General features: G+C 42.3%; 1 protein-coding gene across 5 annotated transcripts; it reads left to right on the top strand.

Annotated features, from left to right (window-relative positions):
* Positions 1-70: 70 nt before the first annotated feature.
* Positions 71-9853, top strand: znf503 (zinc finger protein 503). 5 transcript variants are annotated; one of them, XM_063070168.1, is made up of 3 exons: positions 71-447; positions 6241-6448; positions 6818-9852. In XM_063070168.1, exons 2-3 carry the CDS (start codon positions 6368-6370, stop codon positions 8279-8281), a joined length of 1545 nt encoding a protein of 514 aa, XP_062926238.1. In that variant the 5' UTR covers positions 71-447; positions 6241-6367; the 3' UTR covers positions 8282-9852. The 5 variants fall into 5 exon arrangements, with proteins under 5 accessions (XP_062926238.1, XP_062926237.1, XP_062926236.1 ...); XM_063070167.1 differs by having other exon boundaries at positions 71-417; XM_063070166.1 differs by lacking the exon at positions 71-447 and adding an exon at positions 520-666 and having other exon boundaries at positions 6818-9853.
* Positions 9854-20766: the final 10913 nt, after the last annotated feature.

Below are 20766 nucleotides of genomic sequence, written 5' to 3' on the forward strand. Positions count from 1 at the left end.
GACTTAGAAGAAAAGCAAATCTTTGAATTATATTGCAAGCAGTTATGATGCAGTAATTCCCCCCACCCCCAAAAAAACATGCACTGGAAGTTGGTTTAACCTTGGGATTACTCCCTGGCTGATACAGCGTGCAACCTTTAAACCCCAGATGTCACACTGCAAGATCCCGATCCAGCGGCAGAAAGTGCGGGCCGCGCTGAATTATTTGGAGTCGAACTAATTTATCTTTTGTGCCGTTCATGTAGAAGCCGTGCAGGCAGTAGTGTAGAATGAACCTTCAAAGCTAATTTTCCCCCACCCCCTCTCCCCTCCCGCGGGAAGAAAAACTTCACTTCCCGCCCCGTCAGCGGAGCGCATGCGGAAGTCTGATACTGCGGAGCGTTACTGACCCCATCTCAGCTACTACTAACTACTAACGTAAGCCTACTACACTGATATTTCACATAAGTAAGTTTGATGCATGGAGTCTACTTTTCATTGATCCGGTCGTTCGCTATATAGTCATAAAAATTTTAGAAATAAATACGAAATTCCTTCTGTGCTGGGCTATTCGGAGATACAGGAACGACAGTGATGTCTTTGTCACAGAAGGAATATGAGCACGATATGTGCATTTCAGAGTAAAATCGACCTTAAAATTGTTTGTGTTCGACTATTAATAATCAGGTATGAATTTTGATTCTTATCCGCGTGCCTTAAATGTATCAGCGTGCTTGGTTAGGTTGTAAGCGCTCGCTTCTGGAGCGTACCGCTGCTGGGCTAAAGCGGCAGTATTGGTATAACGATGAGTTGTTTCGGAAACTGTTAGTTTCGCCAGAATAAAACCTCCACTTGCAATTAGATGACCCTTCTAATCGATGTTAAGGCAGGCGTTATATCTCCACATTTGTATCCTGTTTCTAGCAGGATTGTTCAGCTGTTTACAGTATAAATCGGCGAAGCATCTCTGCTGTAGAACAAAATAAATTTACAGATAAACATGTTGTTAAATTGCAACCTTAAGAAATCCCGTTCGACAATATCAGATATAAACTTGTTCTTGTTACCAGCAATAATTACATATGCATGCGACGAGTGATTCATAAAAATGTCAGCGTTTAAAATATAGGCACGTACTTCAAACTTTCTATTTAAAAATCATGAATTATAGCCACGAAAAATGTGTTCCCATTTAGGGTAATACGAAGTATTTGCTGTCTTGTACTGAAACCCATCTGTCACCCGACAATAAAGAAAGCCGCTGTTACTTTTTCCCTGACGTTGAAAATTTATGGGCGCCCTACACTGCCCTAATAACTCAAGCATTGTGTCAACGTTTGACAGGCTTGCAGAAAAACAGCAACCCTGTTATCAATCAAACAACCCTTTGCATATTTTTAGCTGCGCTCTGATCTTCAAGACACGTTTATGTATGAATTATATCATTATGAATCATTCTCCAGATTTACTGTAAGGCGGAACGTGATCTATCACGTCTTTCAAATCAACAAAAGGAAGAGAGATTTTTACAGTTTTCGCCATTTTAGAGTGCTTGACACTTGTGGAATTTTACACAGGAATAAATATCTTTAACAACAAATCCAATTCGTGCGCATCGCTGCAAGGTCTGCACTTTCGCCCATTTTAAATCCGCTTTGCAGATTTTACCTTTTTTAACGTAAAACTATCCTTAATCTCCCTTTCCTGGCGGGGGGAAAAACTATTCCGTAATATTGGTAAAACTGCGCCGTGACATTCGGATCTGTGTCTTCCTTCTTCATATTAATCCCTGAAAGTTGTGAAGATATACTTCTGAGTCAAAACATAGTTGCGTTCGCTCTGCCGTCAGAGGAGTTCGGAATTGGTTAGGTTTTGTTAATGCTTCTTTAATATTGCTACTATATTTTAAAGACCTAATGTGTTGGTTCTAGACGAACGTAATAACTTAAATAACTAATTTATAAAAGTCAGTGCGTAATTCTGAATGTCTCCCACCTTATATAAAAAACTATTGTTCCAAATGACTAGCCCCAGTGATAAATTGAATGGTGAGCATTCGCCGCAATTTCTTGTCATCAAATATCATTTCAGTATACTTTCAACAAAATTATCTACAAAAAATCAGTACCCTGAAGGTTTGTTTAAAAATGACAATGCTCTAATTATTTGATTTTATTGAACAGTGAGATTTTAAACACATGTAAAGAGCACAACTGTACGATAATCTCGAACAACCTGACTCGGAAAAAAAAAGTTCTGATTCAAGAACAGGATAGAAACCAATTAGAATCTCAGGGGTTTAGGAGTTTTTCATTGTGGTAAATACAAACATTACTGCCATTAAATATTGCATAAGGTGTAGAAGATTCCAAAGGTCCTCTAACAAAGATTCTGATGACCGAAAAAGTAAAAGGAACGCAGTGTGTTTCTTCTAATAATACACTGGAATTAAATCGCACCCCCAAGACCAAATTAAAAAAACAGCTTTCATTATTACTTGAAACTTTAAAACTCTTCCCATCATCACTCCCGCCCTCGATTCCATTGGTAAAAATAAGACACTGTTAACTGCAAAATTTTCACCTTCTAAAGTGTTTTTAACAAAGCTTCTTCACATTGAAATAGATGTATATTTTGCACGAACTGGTTCTGTAGCAACGAAAAGTACAAAACAATTAAATATTTATATTTTTCGTGGGTTCCAAACGCGTATGAATTTCCCCATTTTGCCTACACCTGATCTGACACAATTTAGGGAAATTAACACCCGTTTGGAAAGCATGGAGTGCTCCGATCTACATGTGTAATTTTAAAGATTAGTTCAGATTTATTAGATAAGAGCAACTGAGAGAAAACAACATTGTCGCCAGTGTATCAACTCCACGATGATGCGAACGAGAAACAAAGAGGATATCAGCCGTCCCGCCCGAATATTAGCCATGGAGTTATGAAATCCTAATGGTTAAGCAGTTTTCGTCACAGCTTTTCGTGTTTCTTGAGACAATAATATTGATTAATAATGACGGAACAGACTCTAAAGTGAGTCGTGGGTGACGGGATACTTAATACTATTTGGCTGCTACTGTCTGCGGCCCAGCGGCCCAGTGTTGCTGAGTTTATTTAAAATAGAGCGCAGCGTTTAGCAGCAACTTGCCTTTCAGCCGCGGTGTTCAAGGCAAGAGGTCCGTCCTGTTGCTTTGAAAACCAATTTCGTTCCAATCCGCTTTCTCTTGAAATCCATCCCTGGATTTACAAGATCTGACCTGACCTGTCAAGCGGATTATCATACAGAGAGATTAATAGAGTGGGCGGGTTGCAATAATAATCGTTTTGTTTGATGTGACAAGTTTGATAGGCGTTGATTTACTTACAAACTGATAGGGTTTTAATTGAGCGCCTCCATCCAAGTTAGATGAAAGGAAGCCGCGGCATTTTGTGTCTGAAAAGCTGCCCAATCGCCCGAGAGTCTGAATACTTATTAGCCGGGTACGTGAACGGTCAAATACTTCTTTTTGAATGTATTACTTTTTTTTCAAATGATAAATCTCTTACATTGTGCGCAAATCGAATTATGTTGACATGTCAACCAATGACTTAGAAGTGGGAAAAGTTGAGTGTCTTTATAATGGCTTAAGTTTCTAATTAAATTAACCTAGTTCCTGGAAGCTTATTCCCCTGTTTTTTTGTAAATTATTTTTAACCCAAATGAGTCGGGCAGAATGTTACCCTGTGAAACATCATGAAAACCAGTTCACAGTGTTGCATTTGATCAAATCGTGTTGATCTGACCTGTGGCTGCTTTGAAAAAAATAACTTCGACACAAAGATGGTGTTCTTGTGAAAGGAATTTGAGACGTTTGTTCGCTTAAGGTTTGTGTTTTTTTTTAAAAAAGGATAATATACAACTGTTACTTCCCGGTATTTCAATATATTCTGTCAAACTTCAATAGAGGTGTGGAGATGTTCCGCCGCTGCGCCTCTCGAAAGTCCAAATGTGTGTTTGTTGGGTGTTTTAATTTGTTTCGTTTACCCCTCGCCCTCTATGTGGGCACACAGACCTAAACACTGAACCACACAGCGTCTCGAGGCTCTCTTCGCTCTGAAGTGAACAAATCTCCAAAAAAGTCTTCCCACAGTCGACTCCACCTAAAGCAATTAATCTTTTAGTTTTTCTCACCGGGAGGCAGGGCAAATACAACAAGAACAGATAGTCGTCTCTATGGTATAGTAAGGAAAACAGCTGTTCCAAGCAGTTAATGCAAATGAACACAAATGAAAGTACAGCGTTTCAATGTTTACCGCACTTCATCCATCAACCTGACGAGCCATTAAAAAGAAAGAACTGTTCTGTGCGGATCGAATTTACTCCCACCACTTGGGAACCGTTCAGTTCTCTCCCAACACCATTACACACCTGGATAAATTTGTGCCTCCTTTGCTACATTATTTAAGTAAAATACCTAACAAGAACCCTCTTTATGATAGGATTAAGTAGCTATATAATTTCCACTGCGCTCGCTCAGAAGTTTGTCTGATTCGCAAATACCTTTTATGTTTCTGAAATATTATTATAACTACTTAAAAGAAAATGGGTTATCACGGTAATATATTTGTTTAAAAACTATTTCATTAGGGAAAGTAATTAGTTAAGTTTAGTTGCCCATTCAATGTGAGGTAACTATGGTGCTTTGTCAAACACAAATTTATACATTTCCGTTGCACTTGCTAAAATTAGATTGACTCAGTTTTCGGTCTGGAGAATTTTGACATTGTTTGTCGGCATTGTTTGACTTTGTTAAAGTGGTATTATTTATTGAGGAGACAATTTGCTTTAAGTTCAATCCGAATAGATAATCCATCTCAGAAATTGCTAACGACCCCTCAGCACTTCCCGTGTTCTTCACTTGTCAGACGTGTTTTTATCTTCAAGTGACCTTTTGTTAATGTTGTAGATTGTGTGGGCCACCATGTCGAGGCCGGAAACAAAAGCAAAGATTGATTAGCACATACATTTTACCAGTGAAAAGAAGACAACATCAAACAGAAGTCAAAATCTTAACAAACGCGCTACGCCTTTTAAAATTAAAGACTTGCATTATACCCCCAAAAAAGTTTCGTGCTTCGTAAGTCCTTTAGGACAGATTTCGGAGCTAAGGTTTACTTGATTTGCAAAAAACAGTATAGTTTGCGTGTGGAAAAGCCACTACCGTAGTTGTGTGTATATTATGAACCTTCTATAACAGTGACTTTGATCAGACCGATCATTTGTTCGAGCTGTCAGGTTTAACATGTCAAGACTTTCAACATGTCAATCTTAATCTTCTTCAAACACCCCTACGTGTGACCATCTGATTGACTGATCGGTGATACGATCTCAATAATGCCATTTTGTTTGTAGTCTGCCGCAACGACCCGAAGTGAGATTTCTCAATTTAAGGTTTTAAAAATATGTTCTTTTTCATAAGGGAGAAATATTCAACAGAAAAATAAGCCATTAACGACAAGAAATGAAGGTGTATAATTCGTTCAAGCGAATTGAAGTGCGGTCTACTGCGTCCGCCTTTTGTTCGCATACAAATTGAGTTTACTCTGAGAACGATATATTTCCCTAAACTGAATGCCTCTTTTCAAAAGCCGTTCTTTTTCAAGTCACACCAGGCTTGTAATCAGCAACAAAGGCTGACATAAATCAACCCAGATTGACAGCACTGACAAATAACTGATTGATTGCGGTTGGGAAAATTGACAGTTGGAAGGGTGGGGGTGTTGAATTGAAAGCATGTGACATTGAGATCCTGCTCCGGATTGGCCTGAGATCGTCACATGCTGGAGTCTAAAATTTTTTTGCCTTCACACAATAACCAACACACACACACACACACACACACACACACACACATACACACACACACACACACATACACAGATACGCACACACAAAAAGTTAACATCACATCCCCGTGACCCTCCAATCACCTCGGGGTTCGGTGCTCATTGTGTGATTTGATTGGAAGGCGGCAAAGGCTTTAATCTTAAAGTAATTCGATGTCTGAAGTGTTGACGGCCAGATTGTGTGTTGTATGTTGTGTTGTGTGTAGCTGAGCGGTCGTGCTGCCTCTCTGATGAGCGCCGAGCAGGACTTGGGCAGGGTCTCCCGTTCTGTGAGTGAAGGCAGGCACAACGTCGTCGAACGGCACAGTCCCTCTCGGAGTGTTGGTTCATTTAGGTCATGATTACATCGCCTTCCGTCTCTACCCACAGAATTACAGCGACTGAAATCGGCAATAACAGCAGCAGGGGAAACAGTAGTAGCAAGCCGTTCTACCACTCCGTACCTCCCTCTGACCCTTTAAGACAAGCTAATCGTCTTCCTATCAAGGTTTTGAAAATGCTTACGGCTCGCACCGGACACATTTTGCATCCCGAGTACTTACAACCTTTACCATCTACGCCCGTAAGTCCCATTGAGGTACGTTGATTCTTTATTTGCAGTTTTTTTTGCTGATACGCTGTTTTATGATCTAATCTATTGATATGATACTCGCATTGAAACACGAGAGTGGATAGATTCCCATGTACAATACCTTGTCAGTAGCCGATCCTTTTGTGAGACCGTCCGTACAACGCTGCAGTCAATTTGAAACATCCGCCGTAAAAGAAATTACCCCACCAAGTTACTGTAATCATAGTTGGTCGGTGTGCATTGTTATTCGGGAAATTCTATCTATATTTTACCATTAATGTATCAATTCGATATTACTGGAAGATGGGAGGGTATGGGATCTGTTTATGCCGGCCGGAAACATTGTTTTATTTTTTTTATTTAATTTCCTTTTAGCTTGATGCGAAAAAGAGTCCTCTGGCACTTTTGGCTCAGACATGCTCTCAGATTGGAAAGCCGGATCCCCCGCCATCCTCGAAGCTCACGTCTGTGACTTCCAATGGTACCTGCGAGAAAGACTCCGGAAAATCTGCTCCGTTGAAACTTAGTGACATTGGCGTGGAAGACAAGTCGAGTTTTAAGCCGTACTCGAAGCACACGGAGAAGAAGGATTCCAGTTCCTCGGGCAGTTCCAACGTTTCTGCGGAGAAGTCTGGTTTCCGTGTGCCGAGCGCCACCTGCCAACCATTCACACCAAGGACAGGCAGCCCGAATTCCAGCACTTCCTCGCCCATGCCCTCCGACAGCAAAGGCGCCGAGAGCCAGGAAAAGAAAGACATAGACACCGTAAAAAACAGCTCCTCAGAAAACTCCACGACCACCAGCGTCAGTCACAACCGGATTAGTGTCAGCTGCGCTGGGATAAACGTGGAAGTCAATCAGCACCAGGAAACTTCGGTTTCGAAACCCATTATTTCGGAGACTTCAGCTCTGGGCTCCGGACTTGTTGCCCCTGTCTCGCCCTATAAACCCGGGCAGACTGTCTTTCCATTGCCCCCGGCCAGTATGGCTTATCCTGGGACACTCGGGGCCTACGCTGGCTACCCGCACCAGTTTGTACCGCATGGCGTCAGCTTGGATCACGCCAAATCCAGCCTTGTCGGGGCGGCTCAGCTCGCTAGCTCTTTGGGTTGTGGCCTCTCCAGCAAACCCACCGGTTCCAGCCCATTAGCCGGTGCCTCTCCCCCATCAATGATGACGGCTAGTCTTTGCAGAGATCCCTACTGTCTAAGTTATCATTGCGCTGCTCACCTTGCCGGGGCAGCCAGCAACTCTTGCACCCATGACCCCACCGCTCTGAAGTCTGGATACCCTCTGGTTTATCCCTCTCACCCTCTACACGCCGTTCACACGTCCATGTCCAGCAATGCTGGGACGCCAACCCTGACGGGACATCATTTGTACCCTTATGGTTTCATGCTACCTAACGACCCCCAACCTCACATCTGCAATTGGGTCTCGGCCAATGGACCATGCGACAAGCGATTTTGCACCTCAGAGGAACTGCTCAACCACTTGCGGACGCACACTGCTTTCTCCGGGACTGATAAACTCATGGCCGGCTACCCCAGCTCGTCTCTGGGCAGCGCAGCGGCGGCGGCAGCTGCAGCAGCCGTGGCTTGTCATATGCACCTCCCACCGACAGGGGCGCCCGGGAGCCCTGGCGGTCTCACACTGAGGAGCCCCCACGCTTTAGGACTCAGCAGCAGATACCACCCGTATACCAAGAGCCCTCTGCCGACCCACGGAGCCCCAGGGCCGGTTACCACTCTACCCGTACCGGCAACAGGACACTATTACTCTCCATACGCACTCTACGGCCAGAGATTAACCACAGCTTCAGCACTGGGCTATCAGTGAACACAGACTTTCAAAGCTGCAATATGCATTGCAAAGAAGATTTATGTGGGTCCAATTTCAAAACAGTCAGGAGAAAAAAAGTTTTTTAAAAAAACAAAATGTTGACCTAGATGTGTTCTGTTGAAATAACACAATCTGATTTTTTTTTCGTGAAGCCAGTCATCTCAAAGGTGAACCGATTAATGCATACGTAGAGATTTCATCCTGTTAAATTGTTTTTTTTTGGAAATTAAGACGTGTAAATAGTTTTTTTTCTTGAAAGTTTTGAAATACAATCCAGGTAGTCCCACACAAAGCAGATTGCAGTTTAATGGTCATTTCTTGGTGTTCATCAATGGACGGGTTCCGTGAACGCTGTATTTATTTATGTTAGCTTCAAGCGGGAAAAAAAACATAACAAAGTGCATTACTTAACAAAAAAACTGATAGGTAAAGTGGAACACAATGTAGAAAAAAATAGGAGTTTTCCTAAGTTTCTTTTGAATTGCTATGATTGTATTGTACGTTCTTATTTAATGTCTCTTGGAAAAGAATTTACATGCATGTTTGTTACTAAATTCCAACTTGTCATTATAATTTCAAATTACAATTATTTTTAAGCTGTACCATGGAAAGAAAATTGGTATTTTTTGTATGTATTCTGGAAATAAGAAGCAGTGCTATTCAAAATTATGACCGTCTTATTTTGTTATTAAATGAATACTTGATTACAAATTGTAACTTCGGTTCGCATTATATAGGTTTCCAAATATGGTTTTGGTATTTATTTTTTCCATTTCGAAGATTGTGCAGGATTTTTTAAGGTTCCTTTCCTGACTGAGGACATCTTATCGCTTCAGGAAGCAAATATACCTTTATAAGAATCATTAAATGTAATGTAAATCTTGCCATTTATTTTACATGATTACTTGGAATCAAAACGCAGTTTAAAACCAAAAAAAAAGGATGGTATTTCTGTTGAATTGCGAACACATCACATTTATCAACACTAAAAAGGAAAAAGGCACTCAAATCTGTCGCCAGCTACCCGCATCAGCTAGCACTTTTGCCATCGAAATGCAGATGACCCGCTCTTTAAAATCGGCTTTGACAAAGGTGCATTAAACGGTTTGCAGTGTCACTCCGCAGTTATAACCCATAATACTACATTGTCATTTGAAACAATGTGCCGGACATTTGGAAGAGGCTTAATATCGGGAAGTCAACAACCCACGTATTTCTGCAAGAACCCTTTTTGCAGGAGTTATAAACATTCCCCTTGTCCCTGCTCGTCACTTGACACCACGGAACCTGATTCCTGTTTTCATAAATCTTCTGCAAAGAGCAAGGGCGTACAAGGAGAAACAAATTAAGATTTTTTTCCCGCCCAAATTGGGAGAATCGTTAAACCTAAATCAATTTCAAAAAGGTAGACAGCAAGCACTGAATGACAAATTTCCTTTCCCCGAACTCCGGTGATTTTAATGTGAGAAACGCTTTGTTGGACAAGCGCTTGTAAAAGCGAAAGACTTAGCGCGCAGAACAAAATCCGCTTTCACCAGCTGACTAATACCAACCCAAATTATATTTATAATGATTCCTTATAAAAATAATTCTAAATGTTAAACAAATGACAATAAAGATTTTTATTACAAGATGGTTGTTTTGAACATGTATTTTAAACCAGTGTGGTTTAAAGGAATATACTTAGAGGCAGTGGGGTTTGAGGTATATATTCCTACAAAATTAGAAAAGACCCAAACCCTCTGTAATAAATCATTCTGAAACAAAAATTATCCGTTCAGTTATGCATCGAGTATTTTTAAGCCAAGTGAGTGCTCTCCATTTAAAAATTCCTTCAAAAATAATCACATTACGTATAAATAACAGCAACTTATACCTGCGGTATTGGGCGCGTATCCAAATAACCTATTCAGGAAACTGAAGCGAATCAAAGGGATATTGTCATGACGAATATACCGCGCTTCTGTTGTACCTTAATCGATACAAAACTTATTTTAATAACTTTTAACTCCTGTTGCCCATTTTCTAACGGAGACGAAATCAGGCGATAGCAAATCGCAAAGTCCACGATACGAAATAGTGTCTTTGGTCCTTTTTTTCCGAAGTGATAATTTGACTTTTTATTACACTGCGTTATTATATAGTTATTGTGCTCTTACTCGTTGTTGCTATCTTTTTCTTTCCCTGCGGTTTTGTCTCCCAGTAAAATAAATGGTACCAGCACATGCGTTTTAAACATGCATGGCAGAGTGTAATCACTGTGGCGGAAATATGTTAAAAGGGACAACAAAACTTGTATTGTCTAATCCAGCAAACGAATAGGCATTTTTTTCTCCTTAATGTTTAACTAGAATGTTTAAAGTTACATCAACTTAAGATCTTTGGCCAGCAACAATCGTTTGTTATTTTTAAAGTGCACCTCTGTTTACTTTAAATCTATTATTTATTGTGTCTGATATTCCCTTTATTGTTCCGATTTATAGTGCCGTGGATTATTTCCGATTTTTTCAGATAACCTTTCACATGGTTTAGTTTGATGCTGAAACTATTTAAGTATTTTTTTTCGAGAACAACTTGATGTTTTAATTATTCCGAAAATAATTCTAAAGCGAGAACTTGCATTGTTCATTGATCCGTTTAAAAATGAGATTATTGAGGGTTTGCGACTCTAAATATTGCGTCTTATTTTGAGGTTGACGCTTATAAATAGCAAAAGTGTTAAAACAGTGAGTGTCCGCGTTTTCTGCGTCTCTTCCTCGGTATGGGCCGTCAGTGTCGATGGTTCTGCAAGCTGACAGCAGCCGATGGCCGCCGTCACCCGCACCGAACCGATCAAAGACCAGACCTGCCTCAAAAAGAGACAACAAGCAGAAGGGCAAATCACATCAAGAGGCAGCCTGCAGAGTCTCGGCAGCACAGAGCCAAGCATTCAACTGGCCAACCCCGAGATATTGGCGTCCTCACATCCGTCAGAGTGAGGAGGAGTGCACGGAAAGAGAGGCTTGGTCGCGTCCATTGCTTCCTCCCATCTTTCGGCAGGTGGACGCCTTGCAGAGCACCGGCCCGCCCTGGCTTGACTCAGCCCCGCTCGATGGGTAGAATCCTGAGGAGTCAACCTCCATTTTGTGTGCAGTGACCGTTCAGGTGGAAATTTACCGGACTGCTAGCAATAGCCAGAAGGTCTCGTGCAAAAACCCTCTGGTACTAAGGCCGTTCCGCCCCTCTAAGGCTGCTTTGATGTGGTTGATGTATCATTTGATATCTCGCTGTTAAGGAACATCAACGCGAAGACGGACAACTGTTTCCCAGGAAGAATCCCACTCATTTGAATGAATTTACATGTTTTCGGTTTAATTCATGTCGGATGGAGTGCGTGCGTTTTTTTTGACAAAGTGTAAATGAATGCATTTGACGCCCCCAAAACTTACAGGCAACTCAACCTCTTCTCTCCATTTCCTATCTCACGCCGACTTTCCACTAAAGAAGGGTACTCTTCTGTAACTAATAATTAATCGTTACATTTTAAATGTTAACTGTTCAGTTGCAAGCAACGCGAAGCAAAAACAATCAAAGTAATTGGCGTAAGCACATTTAATCCACAATTTATATTATATGCTTAATCTGGGCAACTAGAGTGGGTCATATTTTTGGATTTTGTAATTGTCAATATCGCAATTAGAATCAGGTTTGAGTGAATGTATTAGGCACACCCTTTCTACAATATATTAAAAATGATTTTGAATACGAGATAAATGTAAATGTCAAATCTTGAACTGAAATGTGGAGGTTGAGTTCAGTAAATACAGGCACAGCGACGTGTTGTCAAGGGTAGATTATATTTCATAGGAAGATTTCTTTTGTTTGCTTTGGAAGATATACAAGAAGGCAATGATTTCTCTCCCACCAACCTACACATTTGCAGGCGCATTAAGGCTTCACTCGAATCTTTGACAGGAATTTCTTTTTCTTCGCTGGAAGAGCATCAAGATGAACAGAGACTTAAATCTGAACCATTAATTATATGAAGCAACATTTCCATGCGACAATTCTTTTCTCTGGGACCATTAACTAGCAGGTTTCAATGAATCAAACCAACGAAATATTGACATGAAACACATGCTTATTGATTTAAATCCAGAAAACGCATCCTCCCTCCCCCACTCTGTGTTCACCGGCGAGCATCTGCAGTTATACTGGGATCTTTTAACCGCAGCAAGACTTTGGACCCGCTTTCTACTGCATTCCCCTCGGCAATCGCAAGACACCTCCATAGATGTCGTTGCTGAGTCAGCTGCAACAGTTTGACTCTACATTCAAAGACGATGCACATTTTGCAACATTTGGACGATGCACCCGTGCAGTTAGAAACGCTAATTGCCAAGTTGCAGCCAATGTCCCCACTTCAGGAAGCTAAATCTTCTGAGTTGTTCGTTTTACTCATTTTAAGCTACGTTGAGGCTTTCAGTGTTATCTTGGCTTTAGCTCGTGACTGATTTTATGTTAAGCATTGTCTGGAAGTGATTAAGTCAGTCGAGTTAAAGCTGAGGTGCTACTCGTCCATCGGATGGCCAGGACGGCGTGCGTCGTTCCCCGGCGTGGGACCAGGTGGTGAGTATCACGTGACCGGCGGGTCTCCTCTTTGGGTGAGCACCACGTGACCGACGAGGATCGGTTGCGGCGGGTCTCAGCTTGCGACGCCCTACCTGGCGATGGACATAACGTGACCATTGGGTATTTACCCCTAGGCTCAGCCCTCAGGAATTAAATACCAGGTTCAGTCAGTTCTTCTTCTTGGAAAGTCCCGTAGAAAGGAGGATGACTTGGGTCCACTCCTGTACGTGGATCCTTAGGCACCGCTGAGGTCAATGAGAGGGACTGCAACTCTGTTATAGATGGGGCAGGAGGTGAAAGATGTTCCCTACATAGAGGCCTGCTTCACCCCAAGACCGTAGTTTTGGCTTGGATACACCTTCCACTTTCTATGTCAGGCCTCCGATGCATCACTCAATCTGCCTCTATACAGCCCCAAATTCCTGGCTTCATTCTGATGGCTCAGAAAGAGTACCATCCATTATTAATGACCACCACCACCTAGAACATGCCCTCTTCTCATTACTGTCATCAGAAAGGAGGTACAGGAGCATGAAGACACAAACTCAATGTCTTGCCCTCCACCATGAAATTTCTGAATGGACAATGAAACCTCAAACTTTTTACACTCTTTTTGAACTACTTATTGATCTATATATATACATATTTCTTATTATATCGTATACTTTATGTATTGCAGTATACTGCAGTCACCAATCTGGGAATCCCAAGAGTGAGTATAGTTTTTTTTCCCAGTGAGAAGTAGATTTTGAGTACATCTTAAACACAATAGATTCTGCAGATGCTGGAAATCCGGGGCATCACACAGAAAATGTCAGGCAGCATCTATAGAGAGGAATAAACAGTCCACGTTTCATGCTGCGACCCTTCATCAGGACTGGAAAGTAAGAGGGAGGAAACCAGAATAAGCTGGTGGAGGAGGGGAGGGGTTACAAGCTGGCAGGTGATAGGTGAGATAAGGTGAGGGAGAAAGGTGGGTTAGTGGGGGAGGGGGGATGAAGAAAGAAGTGGGGGAGGTGATAGGTAGAAGAGGTAAACCACTGACATAGAAAGAATTTAATACGAGAGGAGAGTGGACCATGAGAGAAAGTGAAGGAGGAGGGGACCAAAGGGAGATGATGAGCAGGTTGGGAGAAGAGAAGGGGTAAAAAGGGAGCCAGATTGGATGATGGATAAAGGGGGGGAGGAGAAATTACCAAAGATTTGTTCATGCCATCAGATTGGAGGCTACCCATCAGGTTTGAGCACATCTTGAATCTTTTCCAATGCCGATTTGGTAATTCCTCCCTTTGACAGAGACTGGAAAACAACCTGTGTCGGGAGTCTGATGTCAGGCATACAAATACTGTGGTCAGGCCAAAATTAAAGCTTCAGTGCTGGGGAAGTTGTCCTGGGAGAAGACACTAATCGTAATTTGCTTATTCTTTCAGTGCATTTAAAGCACTTTGCAATAAACTGTAAATTGGTTTATTGTCGTCACATGTACTGAGATGCAGTGGAAGATTTTGTTTTGCAAGCCATCCCATTTCACCACATCAATGATGGGCAGGTAACAGACAGGTTGTTAGTTTGCTTTCCAACTTTGGATGTTAAACACTATATGACTTCATTAGCTTGCAGCACTATTTTCAGATGCTAAGTAGCATATACTTGGTTTTCAGGGTAGTCACTTCACATCGCCAGCCAACCTTCACGGATCAGGGTTAAATTCCCAGCTCTGTCTGTAAGGAGGTTGTATGTTCTCCCCGTAACTACATAGGTTCCCTCAGGGTGCTCCAGATTTTTCCCACATTCCAAAGACGTACAGTTAGGGTTAGTGAGCTGCTATGTTGGCAACAGAATCGTGTTGACACTTGCTGGCTGCCCCCAGCACATCCTTGCTGATATGCTGCAAATGACATGTTTCATTGCATGTCTTGATATTTCGATGTGCGTATGTCAAATAAAGCTAACCTCTCTAAGTCTTTACTAGATGATGGCGTGGGCTTCAGCTGGTGAACAGCATGTGACTGCTAGTTATGAGACTGCAGCATCAGCTTCAGTTGCTAAGCAGCACAGGAGAGGATGTTGTTAACTCATTGTAACCGTATCCGCTGGTAAATAACACACCAGCTTCAGGTAGTAAATGGGTTACCGGTGGTTACTAGCTCTTGGCGCCACCTTCAGGCAGTAAGCAGCGGGCCACTGGTAGTTACTATTTCATGGTTATTCACTCCCAGTGCAATCTGTAGGTGGTAAACCAAGCGTGACTGGTTATTATTATCTTGCAGCATAGGTTCAGGTGGTTAACAACACACGACAAGCAGATATTAGCTCCCTGCATGGCTTCAGGTTGCAAACAGCACATGACAGATGGGTATTAGCTCACAGCACAGCCTGAGGTTTAAGCAGCACATGACTGATATTTATTTGGTCTCGGCCTGGATTCAGATGTTACACAGCACGCAACCAGTGGCGGTTAGCTTATGGTGTGGGTTTCGCCTGGTAGGCAGTAGGTAATTGATGGTTATTCGATCACAGTATCAGCTTCAGTTGTTAAGCTTCAGATGGTAAACAGCAGGTGACTAGTGGTTACTAGCTGGCATTGCTGGCTTAATGGGGGAGGGGTGTCAAGCAACATGCGGCTTTTGATTATTATCCCTCTGTGCTGAATTCAATTGATAAACAAAATGAAACCCTGTTTTATCTCTCAGTATAAGCTTCAACTGGTAAACAGTATGGACCTGGTGGTTATTAGTTCTTGGTACAAAAGGTAGTGGATATGGCACAGTCCATCATAGGTGAAGCCCTCTCCAACAATGGACACTTCTACATGGAGTGCTGTCACAGGAAAGCAGTATCCATCATTGAGAACCTCACCACCCAGGCCACGTTCTCTTCTTGCTGCTGTCATTAGGTAGAAAGTATAGGGGCCTCAGGACCCACACCACCAGGTTTAGGAATAGTTATTACCCCTCAATATTAGACTCTTGAACTAGAGGGGATGACTTCACCCACCCCCCCATCCTTGAACTGTCCCCACAATCTATGGACTCACTTTCAAGAACTTTTCGTCTCACGTTCTCAAGATTTATTGCTTATTTATTTATATATATATTTTTTTCTTTTTGCATTTGCATAGTTCGTTGTCTTTTGCAAATTCGTTGTTTGTCCATCCTGTTGGGTGTGGTCTTCCATTGATTCTATTATGTTTCTTACATTTGCTGTGAACTCCTGCAAGAAAATTAATCTCAGCGTTGTATATGGTGACATATACAGTATGTAATTTGATAATAAGACCATAAGACCTTAAGACATAGGAGCACAATTAAACCGTCTGGCCCATCGAGTCTGCTCTGCCATTCAATCATGGCTGATCCATTTCTCCCTACCTCAGCCCCACTCCCTAGTCTTCCCCCCATAACCTTTTATGCTGTGTCCAATCAAAAACCTATCAATTTCTGCCTTAAATACACCCACCGACCTGGCCTCCACAGCTGCCTGTGGCAACAAATTCCTCAAATTCACTGCCCTCTGGTGAAGAAATTACTCCACATCTCTGTTTTAAATAGACTCCCCTCTATCCTGAGTCTTCCCAACATTGGGAAACATCCTTCCCATATCTACTCTGACTAGACCTTTCAACATTCGAAAGGTTTCAATGCGATCCACCCTCATCCTTCTATATTCCAGCGAGTACAGATCCAGAGCCATCAAATGTTCCTCGTATAATAACCCATACATACCCGGATTCATCCTTGTGAACCTCCTCTGAATCCCCTCCAATGCAGGCACATCTTTGTTTAGATGAGGAGCCCAAAATTGTTCACAATACTTAAGGTCTCACCAGTGTCTTATAAAGCCTCAGCATCACACCCCTACTGTAGTATTCTAGACCTCTTGAAATGACTACTTTCCTCACCACCAATTCAACCTGCAAGTTAACCTTTAGGTTATTCTGCTCAAGGACCCCCAAGTCCCTTGGGCATCTCATATTTTTGGAATTTCTTCCCGTTTATTAAATAGTCTGCACATTAATTTCTGCTACCAAAGTGCATGACTATGCATTTTCCAACATTGTGTTTCATTTGCCATTTTCTTGCCAATTCTCTTAATCTGTCTAAATCCTTCTGCAGCCTATCTGTTTCCTCAACACTACCTGCCCATCCACCAATCTTCATATCATCTGCTAACCTGGCAACAAAGCCATCTATTCCATCATCTAAATCAGTGATACACAACATAAAAAGAAGCGGTCCCAACACCGGCCCCTGCGGAACACCACTAGTCACTGGCAGCCAGCCAGAAAAGGATCCTTTTATTCTCACTCACTGCCTCCTACCTATCAGCCAATGCTCTAACCATGCCAGTAACCTTGCTGTAATGCCATGGGCTCTTAACTTGGTAAGTCGCCTCATGTGTGGTATCCTGTCAAAGGCCTTCTGAAAGTCCATTTATACAACATCCACTGCATCCCCTTTATCTATCCTACTTGTAATCTCATCAAAGAATTCCAACAGGATCATCAGGCAAGATTTTCCCATAAGGAAACCATGCTAACTTTGTCCTATCTTGTCCTATGTCATCAAATACTCCATAACCTCATCCTCATCAATTGACTCTAACATTTTTTCCAACCACTGAGGTCATGCTAACTGGTCTATAATATCCTTTCTGCTGCCTTCCTCCTTTCTTAAAGAATGGAGTGACATTTGCAGTTTTCCAGTCCTCTGGCACCATTCCAGACTCCAATAATTTCTGAAAGATCATTGTTAATGCCTCCATACACTCTAGTGTGCAGTTCCTCTGGTCCGGGTGACTTATGTACCTTTAGGTCTTTCAGCTTTTTGAGCACCTTCTCCCTTGTAATAGTAACTGCACTCACTTCTCTTCCCTCACACCCTTCAATATCTGGCATACTGTTAGTATCTTCCAAAGTGAAGACTGATGCAAAATACTCATTTAGTTCATCTGCCATCTCCTTATCCCTCATGTAACTGTAATTCCCTTTACTCCACTGAAATACTGCTACACGAGACTCTACTTTCTCCCTATCAAATTTCAATTTGAACTCAGTCGTATTGTGATCACTGCTTCCTAAGGGTTATTTTACCTTCAGTCCCCTAATCACCTCTGGTTCATTACATAATACCCAATCCAGTATAGCTGATCCCCTAGCAGGCTCATCGACAAACTGCTCTAAAAAGGCCATCTCGTAGGCATCAAACAAACTCACTCTCGTGAGATCCATTACCTACCTGATTTTCCCAATCGATCTGCATGTTAAAATCCCCCATGACTGTCATACCATTGCCCTCTTGACATGCCTCTTCTAATTCCCGTTGTAATAAGTAGTTCACATCCCAGCTACTGTTGGGAGGCCTGTATATAACTGCCATCAGAGTCCTTTTACCCTTGCAGTTTCTTAAGGATTCAGCATCTTCAGATCCTATGTCACATCTTTCTACTGATTTGATGCCATTCTTTACCAGCAGAGCCACACCACACCCTCTGCCAACCTTCCTAGCTCTCCAATATAATGTGTAACCTTGGATATTCAGCTCCCAACTACACCATCTTTCAGCCATGATGACCACAACATCATACCTAACAATCTGCAATAGTGCAATAAGATCATTCACCTTATTTCTCATACTCAGTGCATTGAAATGTATCACGCTGAGCACTGTATTTGCTAACCTTTTAGATTTTGCATCCGTAATGCACTGATACTCACCCTGCTGGCTGCAATTTTGTTTTATCATCTGCCTGCCCTTCCTGACAGTCTAACTGCATTAGATCTTTGCTTTTTACCATCTGTCCTATCGTGAGTCCCTTCACTCCGGTTCCCACCTCTCTGCCAAATTGGTTTAAACCATCCCCAACAGCTCTAACAAACCTGCTTGCGAGAATATTGGTCCCTCTCATATTCAGGTGCAATCTGTCACTTTTGTACAGGTCACATCTCCCTCAGAAGAGATCCCAATGATCCAAGAATCTGAAGCCCTACCCCGTGCACCAGCTTCTCAGCCACATATTTATCTGTCAATCATCCTGTTTCTTCCCTCAGATAGCAATCCCGAAATTACTACCCTGGAGGTCCTGCTTCTCAGCTTTCTGCCTAGATCTCTAAATTTCCTCTTCAGGGCCTATGTCACTGGTACCAATATGTACGAAGACATCTGACTGCTCTCCCTCCCTCTCCAAAATGCTGTGCACACGATCCAAGACATCTCTGACCCTGGCACCTGGGAGGCAACATACCATCCGGGTGTCTCGTTCACACCCACAGAATCTCCTGTCTGTTCCTCTGACTATTAAGTCCCCTATCACTACCACTCCCCTCTTCTCCCTCTTTCCCTCTGCACCACAGACCCATGCTCAGTGCCAGTAACCTGGTCTCCATGGCATTTCTCTGGGAGGTCAACCCCCACAGTGGTTTCCAAAACAGTCTACTTATTATTGACTAAATAAATTTACTTTGAATATTGAACTTTGACACTGTTAAAACGAGTGTGTTTTGTTTTAGCTTGCACTGGTAAATATCATGCAACTGGTGTTTATTAACATGGAGTACCACTTTAGGTGGTAACCAGCACATAACTAGTGGTTATTAGGCCACGTCATCAATTTTAAGTGGTAAGCAACAAATGATTAGCAGCTATTAACTTGGGGTCTGACTTCAGGCAGATGACAAATAGTTTATAGCTCTCAGTGTGGGCTCTCGCTGGTAAGTAGAGTGCGGCTGGTAGTTATTAGCTGGAGGCATAGCTTCAGGTGGGAAACAGATCCCAAATGATGGTTGTCAGTTAACATTGCTGGTTTTAGTTGTTAAATGACAGGTGACCAGCAGATATTAGCCTGTGGCTTTAGCTTATGGTGGTAAACAGTATGCGACTTGCATCTATAAGCTCATCTTTCCACCTTCATGTGGTACTCTGCATTAGATGGTGGTTCACAAAAATGATACTGAGAATGAAAAGGTTAACATATGAGGAGTGTTTGATGGCTCTGGGCCTGTATTCGCTGGAGTTATGATGAATTGGGAGGTGGGGGGGGGTTGGATCTCATTCAATCCTATCAATTATTGAAAGGCATAGACAGAGTGGACGTGGAAAAGATGCTTCCTATAGTGGAAGAGTCTAGGACTCAAAGGCACAGTTTCAGAATATGAGGATATCTCTTTAGAACAGAGATGAGGAGGAATCTCTTTAGCCAGAGGGTGGTGAATCTGTGGAATTCATTGCCACAGACAGCGGCTTGTGGGTGTATTAAAAGTGGAGGTTGACAGGTTCTTGATTAGCAAGGGCATCTAAGAATATGGGGAGAAGGCAGGAGGCTAGAGCTGAGAGGGTGAATAAATCAGCCATGATCAAATGGCAGAGCAGACTCGATAGGCTGAATGGTCTAATTCCACTCTTATGGTCTTATGGTTATGAACTCTCAGTTGGTAAGCAGACGAACTAGGGGTGCAGGCGCTGCTGGTAGTATGCTTTGGGCTGGGACGGTTGTTTTTAGTTCATATCACTGATTTAAGATGGTAAAGAGGATACAGCTGATGGTTATCAGATTGTGGCACCATCATAACATGATAACCATCAGCAACGTCATGTCAACAACATCTTATTGGTGACTTTTATCTCCCAGTATAAACTTCAGGCTGGACACAGCAGGAGTCTGTTCGTTTATTAGTTCATAGTAAAAGCTCAAATTCAGCTTCAGATTCAGGTTCAGTTTCATTTTTCCAGTGTACATTGAAACAAAGACAGGCTGTGTTGGTTATTTGCACTAACAACCAACGCAACCTATGGATGTGCTGGGGGCAGCCTGCAAGTATTCCCATGTAGTCCAACAGAGCATGCCCACAATGCTCGACAGAACAACGCCGAACA

Source organism: Mobula hypostoma, chromosome 18, assembly GCF_963921235.1.
Source record: "Mobula hypostoma chromosome 18, sMobHyp1.1, whole genome shotgun sequence".
In the NCBI taxonomy this organism is placed as follows: domain Eukaryota; kingdom Metazoa; phylum Chordata; class Chondrichthyes; order Myliobatiformes; family Myliobatidae; genus Mobula; species Mobula hypostoma.